Source organism: Rhyacophila brunnea, unplaced genomic scaffold (genome assembly GCF_057557595.1).
Source record: "Rhyacophila brunnea isolate RB1 unplaced genomic scaffold, BYU_Rbru_1.0 scaffold_10, whole genome shotgun sequence".
In the NCBI taxonomy this organism is placed as follows: domain Eukaryota; kingdom Metazoa; phylum Arthropoda; class Insecta; order Trichoptera; family Rhyacophilidae; genus Rhyacophila; species Rhyacophila brunnea.
In genome coordinates, this window is record NW_028232752.1 from 26,751,216 (window position 1) to 26,766,110 (window position 14,895).

At 32.5% G+C, this 14,895-nt stretch overlaps 1 protein-coding gene across 1 annotated transcript in view; it reads left to right on the forward strand.

The window, feature by feature from the left end:
* The window catches only part of LOC147079038 (2-acylglycerol O-acyltransferase 1-like), a 34,262-nt gene extending 19,769 nt beyond the window's left edge, over nt 1-14,493 (forward strand). The window contains exons 3-5 of the mRNA XM_085952788.1: nt 4,738-5,181; nt 9,883-10,082; nt 13,329-14,493. Coding sequence (XP_085808914.1) covers nt 4,738-5,181; nt 9,883-10,082; nt 13,329-13,486 — 802 coding nt within the window. The 3' untranslated portion in view covers nt 13,487-14,493. The remainder of the gene's footprint in view (nt 1-4,737; nt 5,182-9,882; nt 10,083-13,328) is intronic.
* Nucleotides 14,494-14,895: the final 402 nt, after the last annotated feature.

Consider the following 14,895-nt stretch of genomic DNA (forward strand, 5'->3'; position numbering starts at 1 on the left):
AAGCATTAAGGTTATTTAATTTAATATTGTGAAAGTACATAAGTATGTATGTATATTGTAAAATAACTGCTTCATAGTTCATACGAGTATGTACTACTACTTGACTAGCAAAACTTAACCCACTTTCATACAAATCGCAAACCGCTATGTTAACATCGCAAAAAATATATAATATACCTAAGCATCTATTATTAATTATATTACATATAAACGGAATGAATATTGGTCATTGGTCTCAAGTAGAACCTCATTTTCAGTGGTGTATTAAGGTGGTTAAGGGCCACAGCGGACTTATTCTAACATGCACAATGTTATCAGTATTTCACAGTGCTTGAAATACAAAATTTTACATGTATTTTTTAAAGCGTATTCGTTTTATATGCCTTCCTTGAACAAACAAAATATCACAATGACACACACATCTATTAAAGATTTCGGCAGGCAATTCTTTTAGCGCCGAATGCGAAAAAGCTAGTTTTTACCAAATATACTGCCAGAACTGGGTGATTCTTTTTTATTTCTTTATACCTATTATGTCATCCATGAAAAAAGGAACCGGTAGGGCACCAATCAATGTGAGCGTTTTTTGTTAGTTTAGTAGATGGAAAAAAGTTCTCACAAGAATTCAGTTCTCGGCGATATGTTCAGTATTCTGGATTTATTCGCACTCACAAAAAGGAAGATGGATTTATTCCCTATTTATCTACACATCGGGTACACCCGTAGCATATTATGCGGGTGAGACCCATAATGTATTAGACAGAGTTCGGTACTTTATCATCCGTTTATCAGCTTTACCATCACCTTTATCAAAATATAGATGTTTGTTTCTTTCTTAATTGCTTTCCATGTACGACACCAGACATGGAATTTATTTTAACCAGTCCCTCTTCTATTGTTCAGAGGGGGTTTATTAATTTTATCCTGAGAGTTTGGAGATTTCCAAAACATTTTAAGCTCCCTTAGAGTCACTGGTTATAATCGTCTGACGTTTGATGGAAGAATGTAATGAATATAATAAGTATGACAGTACGAGTTTATAATAAGAATATAATACGTCGCGCGTACAATTATTGGTTTAATTGTATTTAAATTTGTCCATTATACACCTTGTCGAGACTTTAGGGTCATTGTGGGTCTGAGAGGCTGATCCGGGCCTGCGCACCCGTAATCATCCGCCACTGGAAATTTCAACTGGTTGCGGTGTGACCCTTGCTTTCAACCGCAAGTGTGCGGTTGCAACGCGGCATTAATAATATATAGTATTTTCATAAACTCAATTTCGCCACGTTGAATTTTACTGAAGAAGCAAGGCTTTTAACCTCCGATGGCTGGGTAATTTGTTCAGTTTTCGTACCTAACGGCCTAACTGGGATCGACAACTTAGTAAAATCGACTATCCGGCTCGACTCGTTATTGGAAAAAGCAATTAATCGTTTTATCCCCATAGCTTACGGGCCGCACAAAATTGTGTTTTTGCTAATTACTTTTCAACTGCAAATTAACACGTTAATTACAAAATTAATTATAAGGGCCCATAAGCATTGTGTTAACAATCAATTAAAATAATTTATTATTATAATGAATTAAGTATGAAATATTTTATTAGGTTGGCAATTTTTTTTCTTTGTGCGTTAGTATGCAGCAGTCAGCACTAATAATATTATGCACTAAATCACATAATAAAGTCATGGGATAGATAACGTATTATATTAATATTATTTTGAATATTAATATAGCAATGCAATCAGTTACGTCCAACTCCTATAGGTATAATCATATTATATTTACTTTAAATTATTCATTGATTTGTATTATTGTGCAGTACATTGGATTACCTTTTATATCGTTTGTGAAGGAACCAGATAACCTATCGTGATATCAATCAATATATTATTATAACACGGACGTCTGGGAACGACTACTGTTTACGACGTCATGAGTCAGTGAAAGCCGATTTTTTGGGGGGCGGGAGAACCAGTTTATTTTAATGGTTTTTGTATCTCAGTATATAGGTATTATGTATCTATGCCGATCCAGAGAAATATAGTAAACTAGATAAAATTAAAAAAAAAATAATCCGGGAAAACGATGAATAAATGAACGATCACTACGATATTTGTTATTAATTTTTTTACAAGCATTTGTTTGCTGGATAACGACTGACCGATAATCCACTGAACATAATAATATCTAAGTGCTCGACATTATTTTTGTGCAACACCCTTTGAGTCAGTGGATGTTGAAAATTGATTCCCTCCCTTTCATACCTATAACATTCGCTGAAAGTACGCTTTGGAATAAAATTTTGATGATTTACCTCATCATTAATCATTCATTTCCATTTTACCTGTTTCAATGAGCAACGATGGCATGTTCTTATTTATGGTTTAGCATTTTATTAATATTCATTTGACTAATATACGTTCACTCAAATGTCAATTAAAACCAAACAATATCAATATTAATGTATGTGAAACATAAATTAGAATTGAATTGTGGACGAATTATCAATATTGACATTCTATCGGTCAAGCTATGCATAGTAATTAGTGAAATTACTATTATTATAATCAGCTAATGTTTGTCACGTATGCCTACGAAAAAAAACAATATCTACCTAATTGTATTAACTTGATTATAATATGTAGGTGCAATGTATAAGCTATGTAAAAATATGTAATTTTAGCTAGCTGTGTGTTACATACATCTGACGAGAAATGTATTTTTAAATTCTGTTATTATCGTATTGCAAAAATTCTTATTAAATTATTTACGTCAAAATATTACATTCGAACTGAAGTATACGGGTTTCTTCTATTCTTTTCTTATATATATTTTATAATTTAAACAATCGAGACATGATTAATTTAAAGACATTAATTATTATTAAAACGTCGTTTCTGGGATTAAATTCAAGGTATCTCTGAGATGTGCAACAAACAATTTTATTAAATGTGAAAAATCAACAATGACCGATGGAGACCTTCGATTGTAAATAATTTTATCATTATTTCTTAAATTTTATGGTTTTTCATAAAATTAGTATCCAATTACTAAATATTTTAAATATCAATATCAATTACAAATTTTGCAGTGGCGGTTTTACGTTCAACATTGAAACAAATATTTATTAAATATTGCGCGATAAGGGCCGTTTCTGATGGAACACCGGTGTCGCGCTCATATATAGTAAGGAAACCTTTGTATTCGAATAACCCCCGTTTTAGACGGGACATCGGTGTCGCGCTTGTATATAGTATAGGAGGTTTTTGTATTCTAATAAAGGAGCCTTTGTATTATGTTTATGAACGAGCTAATAAGTCAACGCATAATTTCGCGTTATAAATTAGAACATAAAACTGGCAGCGGTAATAAAACAAGTGTATCGGTGCCTTGAGAATGTAGCGGCCGACGGAAAAGCGTACCGGACACGCGTTGACTCATTAGCGCTGGGGCGTTCATAAACATAATACAAAGGCACCATTATTTAAATACAAAGGCCTCCTATATTATATAGAGCGCGACACCGGTGTCTTGTCTGAAACGGGCCTATGACTACAGTATCTAAATATTAATGACTGGCCTGCCAATAACGTTTATTTTTTTTACAACAATTATACAATATTTAAACGTACGTATATTATAATAATACACTTGCAGTGTAATAGTGGCAGAATGCTTACTTTTAAAGCCGTTGCTTTTATAGACGGTGCAGAAAAATAAAATACTGTTTTTAAATGTGTTTCATTCAGACCGAATATCAAATTTATGTTGATGATATGGTTAAAACATATATTTGATAAAGCTTTCGCTTTATAGTGGCCCATGAATCCTTCTTTGGAGCGAAAATGGTCATTTAATTATCTATTCGCCTTATAGTAGTCGGCGTGTATCGGTCGCGCATAATGTTCTACGGTTAGCGTCGTAACCAGACCAGTCCTTTAGAATTCCTTTACCAATACCTGCAATTAATAATATTGCAAAACTTTTTCTAATAATACACAATTGCACAAATAGAGACTGACAAGTTTGTCAACTGACAACTTGTCGGTCTCTACCTACCAGTTGCGTGTGGTGACTGTTACTTCTAGGGATGATTACTATCTACTACATATTATTATATTTGTAACTAATTGAATTTTAGGGATGCCAGTAGTATGGTATGATAATATGCGGTGTCATAGTTCAGATAGGAAATGTCTTGAAATATTTATGTAATATTTAATATAGAACCTTTAAATGAATTGTTGAATAGAGTTTACAATATTATTGCAGAATAAATGCCAGCATAAGTAATATTAATTATAGATCTACCAGTATAAGTTGTAAGCTGAGTGAGGGCGCCACAATATGCTAACATTTGACATATTATCATTCAATACTTCTTATAATGTGATGATGAGCTTACTTCTTAATTCGAACACCTGACTATTGATGGTATATCTATACTACATAGTGCTTTAGGCCTTGTCCACATCGCGCGCATTTCAGGTATATGTGACCTCATTGAGTCGTCCACGTGCACTCGCACCGTGACCACTGTCTCGTGCGGTCGATGTACATGTGACCTCATTGAGGTGTCTACATACACTAGCGGCGAGACACGCGCCATGTGGACAAGGCCTTATCAATTATTTGTGGGTATACGCCGGATCTACAACATCTATTGACTGTACTCCACTGGTAGGTACCTACATATAATCTTCTTTTAAAAATTATCTGTCTTTGTTTCAGATGGTCGTGGACTAGAAGATGGAAATGGTGGGTCTACTTCCAAAATTATTTCCCACTAAAACTAGTCAAGACCCACGATCTCGACCCTGAAAAAAATTACCTCCTGTGTGTGTTTCCTCACGGCATCCTCACAACAAGTGTCTTCGGAAACTTTTTGACTGAAGCCGGACACTTCCACGAGCTATTTCCGGGGATGACCCCACACATTTTGACGTTGGCCTTCCATTTTGTAATACCATTCTTCAGAGAGCTGGTCCTATGGATGGGAGGATGCTCGGTGTCTGCCAAGAGCATGGGTTATTTGCTTAATACCGATAATGGTAAAGGTAGATGTGTCGTTCTGGTTGTTGGAGGTTCAGCAGAATCCTTGAACTGTCACCCTGGAGAGTATAGGATTATATTGAAAAATAGAAAGGGATTCGTAAAAATTGCCATGAAGAATGGGTAAATATATTGTTTTTTATTTCCTTGATAATAATTTGTTGAACTGTCTATAATTTAATTTAATTTAATTGCATCAAAAAAAATAGGCTAATTTTTATAAGTAATATAGTACATTTTGAAAAAAATGGGGTGAAAATCACATGGGAGATAATTTATTAATAATCATAATATAATTTAAACCATGATAGTGCTGGTTTTTGCGTCTCCATTCTGCCGGTCGCGTGCGTAGGCAAGATTCTCGTACGATTTTTTCTGCTCTCAACCCTGTCTAGGAAAATGAGAGTGATCCATCGTGAGGTGACTGCGCTATATTATATCGATTTATTTAATTTTATTCTATTGATACGAGGGTGGGTCAATAAGTCCTTAGAAAAGCCGACAGGTGGCGCGACTAGTACTGTAAGCGGTTTGTTTTCATGCAGCGGCACTACCGATTCAGTATGCTGCGAAGTTTCAATCAGATTGGTCGGGTTGTTGTGTGTTTCTCGTACATTTAAAAAAAAATTGCTTGTGGAAAATGGAAAAATGGAAAATGGAGAAAATTGAGTTTAGAGCTGTTATTAAACATTTTAATATAAAAGGGTTAACAGCAAAGGAAATAAAAAATGAGTTGGATTTAGTTCACGGCATATCTGCTCCTTCACTTGAAACTATTTATAACTGGTTAAATGAATTTAAACGTGGTCGTACATCAACAAAGGATGAACCACGCTCAGGACGTCCTGTAGAGGTGACTACACCAGAAATGATCAATAAAATCCACGATATGGTGTTAAGTGACCGAAGATTAAAGTTGAGTGTGATAATTGAGGTTACAGGGATCTCAAAAGGTAGCGTCATTTCTATTTTACATGACAAATTGGACATGAAAAATATTTCTGCAAGATGGGTGCCGCGTTTGCTCACAGTCGACAATAAACACAATAGGGTGGTGGCCTCTAAAGCCCTGTTGTCGCTCATGCAACGCAATCCGGATGAATTTTTTCGTCGCTTTGTGACTGTAGATGAAACATGGATACACCACTATACTCCCGAGACGAAAGAACAGTCAAAGCAGTGGATTGCGAAGGCAAACCATGTCCAAAGAAGGCGAAAACCGTAAAATCAGCTGGTAAGGTTATGGCTACTGTATTTTGGGATGCACGTGAAATTATTTTCGTTGACTATTTGGAAAAAGGAAAAACAATAACAGGGGATTATTATGCATCTTTATTGGACCAGCTAAAAAACAAAATTGAAGAAAAACGGCCTCATCTAAACAGGAAAAAAATCCTCTTTCATCAGGACAATGCCCGTGTTCACACATGTTTACGATCAATGGCTAAAATTGAAGAATTGAAGTTCGAATTAGTCGACCACCCACCGTATTCGCCAGATTTAGCCCCCCCCCAGTGACTTTTTCCTTTTCCCAAACTTAAAAAAATGGCTAAGTGGACAACGTTTTTTTTCAAATGAAAAAGTCATCGATCGGACAAATGCTTATTTTGAGGACCTTCCGAAAACTTATTTTTCTGACGGTTTAAAAAAAATTGAGAAACGTCTAACCAAGTGTATTGAGCTCCAAGGAGATTATGTTGAGAAATAAAAAAAAAATACAAAAATAAAAACTGTTTTAATGCTTTTTTCTAAGGAATTATTGACCCACCCTCGTATTATTGATTCACTTTTTTAATTTAAAAAAAAAATGGCCACACATTATTTTCGTAATAAATGTAATTTGAGGTAAGAAGCATTGTCAATTCAACTAAAAACTGATATTGTTTAGTTGAATAATTCGTTATGATTAAGTAAAATTGTAATAAATATTTTGTTTACGTCATTTTGTTTATTAATAATTGGATTATATATGGGTAAGCTGATACTAAGTATCAGTTTCATATTAAATTTGCGGGAAAATTCTGCTGTTTCATAAATTTTGCCATTGTCTGATTACATAATATCATTGTTAGATAAATTGTTATGTCTAAAGATATTTTAAATCGGCTTTTGAAATATGGAGTTATAAAAGAATTTATTAAATATTTACGATGAACAGTCCGAAATTAGGAAGTATTGACATGGATGAAGTGAGAAAAGATATACAGTAGAACCTCGATATACTGGACTTATGCGGGTGAGGGGGTGTCACTTAAAACTGTACACCCGTTATATAAAAACACAAACACGCTTTGTGGAGTGACGTTAATTTTCGATGTCGATTCATTTCGGTAATCCTGCTTTGAAAAAAGAATTGAGTTTTGCATATGCATCCATTCACTTCTAGAAAACAAATTAAACTGCTGTGCAGCTGTGTGAATTAGCGGCCAGCGTTACAAACATCAGTGCTATGTTCAATCTACGAGCAGAATGGCATTATAACTCGAATTCGATTCGAGAGGTATGACGTCATTATCATGCATAGAACATTGCTTACAAGTGGTGAAATTTGGATTTAAACATGTATTATATTAACAGGATGTTTTTAAAATTAATCACATTTTACCGGATATTTTGTTCATTATATCCGAAATCTGTTATATCGAGGTTCTGCTGTATTAAAATATTCAGGTTATGTGACGAAAAGCAAGAGGTAAATTGTACAGGAGGATGAAGTTCGAGAATGGCTTGAAAGAAGACGCAGGTATTTACCTCATGGGTGAGTTATCTTGTGAATCAGAAACCCACTTTAGAATAGCTACTCACAAAATGAACTTACCCAACAATGTATCTGGTTTTTAACTAACACTCTACAAGGAGTGAAACAATGAAGGATAATGAATAATTCAATGGATAATTCACGAGATTCGTTCGCTAATCTAATATCGTACATTTCTTACTTCAGTCCTATTATAGAAGTCGTGTTACCATTTACACGAAATTAATAACCTGGAAAGTGTAATTATGTACCTACATTAGTCAATACACCAATGGCTCACATTACTATGCCAATATTGCGCGCGTAGGCCTTAAATTTCGAATCAAGAGTAAGCATGCCTGCTAGAATAGGTTGGGACACTGCTTTCTATAATCTAGATTCTAGAGTGTAATAATGTAATAAATAATAGGACAAAGATACAAACCTCTACTCTGTGGAGGCCCATATGATCCTATTAAGATCGGACATGGTCGAAAGAAAGATTGAGTTGACAATAAAATGTTGATAATTATCAGCGTATATAATTATAATGATTAATAAATTTTGCAATATAGATATCCACCTGTATTACCACTGTGTCTTAAAAGTGATGCTGTGTTTTCCTGACTACTGTATTATCATTATAATGTAATTAAACATAATTATATCTCATGTACGTATATGATATAGTATAATTATTATTATAATATTTCACTTATATTAATACAGTGATATGCAAAGTGTAAGCTGCAGACTTTTTAAAAAATATATACAATTCTTTATGTCACGTTATAATAATTATTTTTGAACAGCGGCTATCTTAGCGTAGCAACTGGATTAAAAAAATATTTTAAAAGGATAATACGGAGAATCAGAAGATCTGCGTTAACGCAAGTAAACTGGAGTATCGTCTGTTTGAACCCTTAGTTGTGGATGTGCATGTGTCAGTTGTAAAATGCGATACGATACAACGTAGAAGAAGTGATTAGTGAATTTACATAATATATAAGGATTTCGCAGTTTACATTAAGGCAGCACTTTGCCCAGGTATGTCACTGGGTATTTGTGCATAATTTGATTGCAATATTTGAGAAACTGTGCAATGAACAATGTAATCATCCTCCCCCAAAAGGCTCAGTAAAACGAAAAAGTTTGAAAACAAATGTAATAATATCTTGAGTTAATTTGAGATTGACAATAATTGCTTTGGTTTCATCTCGCTGAGTTTTACTGTTGACCTTGCATAATGTTTACGACAGAATGCAATTAATTAATACTGATAATAAGCAATTTCTGAAGAATAATCAGCCAATACAAGTGCATTATTAATGTTTTATATATCTATATAAAGCTGATTACAGACGTGGCTAATTGCTTGCATGAGTGGTGTACTTGCGCAATTTTTTTGCATAAGTAAACATGAACCATTATAAGCTCAGAAGTATTTTTTAATTAACTATTTTTTTTATTCAACGAATAATTCACAAGTTTTAAGAATGTGACATTCTAATTATTGAACATACATAATTTTGAAAACACTTCTGAGAAAATATTGTTTATGTATGTTATGAAGTATCAGTAAAGTTTACGGTTGCACTGCCTATATCGTGTAAAAATATGCACTTGTTCAGACTTGCACAATAGTCTGTACTACACACGCTCAGTATGCATGCGCAAGTAAACAGTATAGATTTTATTTTACATTTTCATATCGCTTTCAGTCAAAATATTTGTGCAATATTATACACACGTTCATTTTGTATATTTGTGTAAAAAATGTGTAAGTATGCAGTTACGATTGTAGGTGGTTTTATATGAAGTTGTGTGACGTTAATTAATATAAAAATCGGGCGTATTCATCACCTTCGTAATTTATCATCTTTATAAACACTCTTTGATGACCCCAAAATTGCGGGTGGCTACATAAGACAAATGGATGATAGAGCTCTGCCTAAGCGACTCACATTTTTAGTAGTATTAAGATATACATTTAATTACTAGGGTAAGCCGCGCGGCCACCGTGGGCGTTGTATAGTTGGCTTTATTGCCGTATTGTTACATGATTTTGTGTTTGAATCAATTTTCAGTGCTCCTCTAGTTCCAGTATTTTCTTTTGGAGAAAATGACGTCTATAAGCAGGTCAGCAATCCACAGGGTGGAAGACTGCGCAAGATTCAGGATTGGATCCGGAAGAAAACGGGCGTGGCACCAATTCTTCCCTTGGGAAGAGGAATATTTCAATATTCGTTCGGGCTGGTTCCGCATAGACATCCTGTGACATCAGTTGGTAAGATTATTGTAAATGTTTCTTCTACACGATTATATTTGCGAGGACTAGCCAGTAGTTGTTCTCCCATTATCATTTGTGTCTTATAACCGAGCGTAATAACTTATTTTGTAATTATTAAAAAGTATATTGAATGAATATTCTTTATGAATAAGGTAGTGTAAATTATTTATTAATTCATAAATATACCTACGCCAATAAAATTAAAGTGACATCGGGTCACAGCCTTTGAAGAATAAATAGTGTGCCTATGTATTGATAAACGAAACTTATCTACGGATGATCTGACGCGAAAAGTTTAACACAATTAATGTAGCCACAGGTTTGCAGTTTGCAAATGCATAGTTTATAAAACGGTCGATAATTATAAACTACAAAAAGTCCTATAAAAGGTGTTTGCAAACCTGTCTAAAAATATGGAGACTAATTTTATAATACCTCACTTCAATACTATTGTGAAGCGCGCTGGCTATCTCGTGAAAAAATTAAATAAAAGGGTCAAACCATAATGTTGAAATTTGAGGCAAATTTGTTTAGGAACGATAATTTTGTTGTTAAACTTGTCTATTTGGTTGAAATTAAAAAAAAAATGAGTGAATAAATCAATGCAAGGACCACTAATGCATTCACTGATTTGAAAAGACAAAAGTGAAGGCATTCATAAAAAAATTGGAGCTTTGGAAAAAATAAGTTCGCCATGTTTCCACTTTTAAATGATTTCTGCGCCAGATATATTGAAGCAAACAAATATCTATTTACTGAGTTATTGGTTAGTTTGCTATTGTAATTTTCACACTATTTCATTCATAGTAAAAAAAGACGCATGCGGCTTTGTTTCAGGGCTATTAAATATTTTAAATATGTGGTTGTGTATGCAATTTGACGTGATACCTATATGATGATTGATATACTTAAATGATAACTCTCGTGTATAATTTAGAAAACACGACTGCCCTTAACCTCAGTGATAGGTAGGTGAGACCGTCAAAGATCCTGGCCTGGGGGGCCGCTTCAGGATGTGGGGCCCATGATAGAATCCATATGTCAATGAATGATGATGAATTTGGAGTGACTACTATTGAAATTGATTGTGCTAATAAGCAATGACATTCATTGCATGAAAAACAAATTATATTTAAAAATGAATATAATACAAGTAGTAAAACCTTGCTTATTTTTATAATTATTTTTTTATCATTTTTGTATTAGTACATTGTTGACTAAAAACTAAAAACTAAAAAGGTGTCTGTATTATTTAATGAAATAAATGGTGGGGGGAGGCGCCAAGATTAGATTTTTTTTAAAGGGAGGCGTAGTAACATAAAGTTTGGAAACCCCTGATATACACAATACTGCTTTCGGCCGCTACGGCGGCTATCTAGGGTAGGTTTGTACCGAAGTATTAGCACTTATTGTAACAATTACAATAATCAATTGAATCGTCAGATTCGGAGGGGGAAGGGATCATATATGCCAACAGAGAACCTAGCGGAAAAATACGAAGCATGCAATTAAAGATTTTTTTTTGATAATTTACAATTTCAAATGTTTTAATTAATAAATATCTATCTGAAAACATTAAAAAGATTTTTTTTTGATTTAAAGATAAACTTACAATTGTAAAAAAATGTAATAAAATGTGAGTTCGTTGCAGGGTAACATCTTATTATTACATTATATTTTATGGTCATATTTATTATTAAAATTTAATTTATTAAGTTTTCAATTGTTTTATATTTAGACTTTTGACTAATTCAGAGTTTTAATATTTTTTATATTTATTTAAAAAAAAACATCGATTTTTATAAAAAAATATAAATGTGTATAACTTTAAATCCTTTTTATTTATATCAAATCGAGCTTAAATTTTGGGACCATACCTAAATAAGACATATTGTATCTACGTGCATTTTAATTGAGTACATGAGACAGCAAATAAGCATATAAATTCTAAGAGGTAATGCAGTTGTTTTTTTGACTCCTGAGGTATCCAGAGGACTGTAGGAGATATTTTATTATTATGTATCTATATATTAATTCGCCATGTACACCTCTATGCAATATAATATGATTTTAATAAACCTCATTTATATTTTTTTTCTACCCATACGTACATATTTAATCAAATGGTAAAAACCACACCGTCACGATTCCATTATTAATTTATTGTTTATTGCATTGTTAATCTCAGTATCATGCCGTATAAGGCTCGAAAAAATAATAATAAATATTTGTAATAATTGTCAGTTAGTTAGGATAATGTCGTCGAGTGTATCTTGAGTTAAATAAACGATAACCTTTTTGTGATTTGTGAAAACTGCGTAAGCAATTTGAAAAATTGTTTAGTGCACTTGAAAATGCAATTCTAAAAACATGCACTCACTGTTTTTGCATCGTAAAAATTATTATTACTTATCAATTATCATTTTAAGCAATAAATTTAATAAAAAAATATATATAATATATTATAAGCAATAGTGAACTAATCGACATCGTAAAGAGTAATATTAGTCTTTATTAGTCATAGAGCAATAATAATGCCAATTTAACACAGGGGTTCTCAACATCGCACTCCTTACAAATAATTGATAATGATAATTATTCAAAAAACATTATTCTGGTGGCAGTACAAGATTATGCAGGTTAGGTTAGGTTAGGTAAGTAAAAAGTGATTAATGAGAAATTTCATCCAGTCTTTGCCAAATTATGAGGAAATCGAACCAAGACTTTTCAAGAGATTCAACCATTCTTATGATGTCAGTCATTCTTATTTGTTTTCTTTGAACTAAGAATGGATAGTGCTGGTTAGTTTTTTTTAAATTTAAATCAACCCTGCGTCGGGCCTCCACGCCAGGGAACTCAGAGATAATGGAAACTGAAATACCTAACGGGTGTGGAGTAACAACTGATCTCGAGTATGTAAGAATATGGGACAAACTTAAACACGTGTCAAAATCGTGTCAAAAACGTGTCAAATTCCTTCGTTCTGACAACTGCTCTCGGCTTATGCAATGGCGCTCATTCAATATTGGTGTATTTGCAGGTTGCAACACACGCTTGCACGTCTATGATGTGTGGTCCATTTTCGTAGGACACTCACACATTCAAAACCCTACGTCAAAATGTAGTGTATTTTAGTATAGGTAGCCTATCAAAGTATATTTATTAATCTGTTCTCTGCTCCACATTCTTAAGCTCGCCACTGGTTCAATCCCCATCAACTCATATTTATGTTTGATATTTCAGTGGGAAAGCCTTTGGAAGTGGTGAAGAATCCGCTGCCCACTAACGAGGAAATTGATAAAGTTCACGGCGAATTCATCGAGAGCTTGAAGCGACTATTTGAAGAAAATAAACACAAATATGCCATCAACCCGAAAGAAGCAAAATTGACTGTTCTTTGAAAGTAATTAAGTAATATGGGTCGTATAGTTTCAAAATATGTTAACTCACATTTTCATTCTTTCAACATAACAACGAAAAACAATGTTGTAATGTAATTGACAGATAGATCATTTAAAATCTTTTAATATATAAATATGTCACATGAAAATATTGGAAAACTATCAAATTAGAAGTTGACATAACTAACCGTTTTCTTGGTGTTTAATAATTGTATTTTGTTTTATGGAAAGACATTGTATTTATTAAAATAAAGCACACTATGTTGTATCTTTTCCACATAGACTAATAATAAATAAAACCGGATAAAAATATGACTATTTTAATGTTTTCTGAAAAACAAGGCTAAATTTAATTGATTTATTTTTGAACAGAGGATTTCTTAGAATTTCTTTAAATATTGTTCATATTTTATACGTCCAAATATTGCATATTTTGTTGACGATGACGTTGCTGGAGTAAATGAAACGGGTCATAATTATTATTAAACTATACATGTGGAATATGCACTTTATTTTAATTATTATCTAACTGTTGTAATGTCATACATGAATACACTGAGGATACTCAGGTCACGTGGCAAATTACACCATTTTTCTTGTCATTGTAATTGGTTAGAGTCGAGTTACCTGTGATTTAATCTTTATATTTGAAAATTGCTATTATTTTCCCTATAATTTTCAAGTCAAACAAGATATTTTAAATTTAATTGGCTAATAATAGGTGTATACTCGTAGAGGTTTAAAAGTTGTACAACATGCCAACAAACTTGAGTTGACTACTTTTGAAACTATAGGATTCTAATTGTTGTTATTTGACTGACATACTTCTCAAGAGATGGGGTTAACGTTCTAAGACAAAGGGAAAATTAACATTGTGAGAAAGTGAGTGATAGTAATGATATATTTTTTTATACTTACGTTAAGAGGTTTTATAGAATGTATTTCTTTGTACATATATGTATTTAAGTCATTATTTTTTATTTATGTAATAAAAAGACATTTCTTATCATGATTTATTATTCTACCCCTAAAAGTAAAAACGTAATATAAATAACATTATGCATTATTATTTACCTTATTATCACAATATTAATTATTAACAACGCACATTAACAATATAATTGTGATTATGTGTCATGAAATAAAAAGAGATTAAAGTAAGCTCACAGTAGCCTTATCTTGAACGCACGAATAAAATGCAACGAATAATATTAATATTATTTATTTATTAATATTATGAAAGGAAATAGAACATTTTTAAATGATAAACAATATTATTATAATATGATAAATAAAATGAAAAAATATTTATTATTTTCTGTGGTTTAAATTAAAGACCCAATGATTTATTTAAGTATATATACTTTTTTCTATACATATGGAACCTAACTGTATGTAACTGAAGCAAA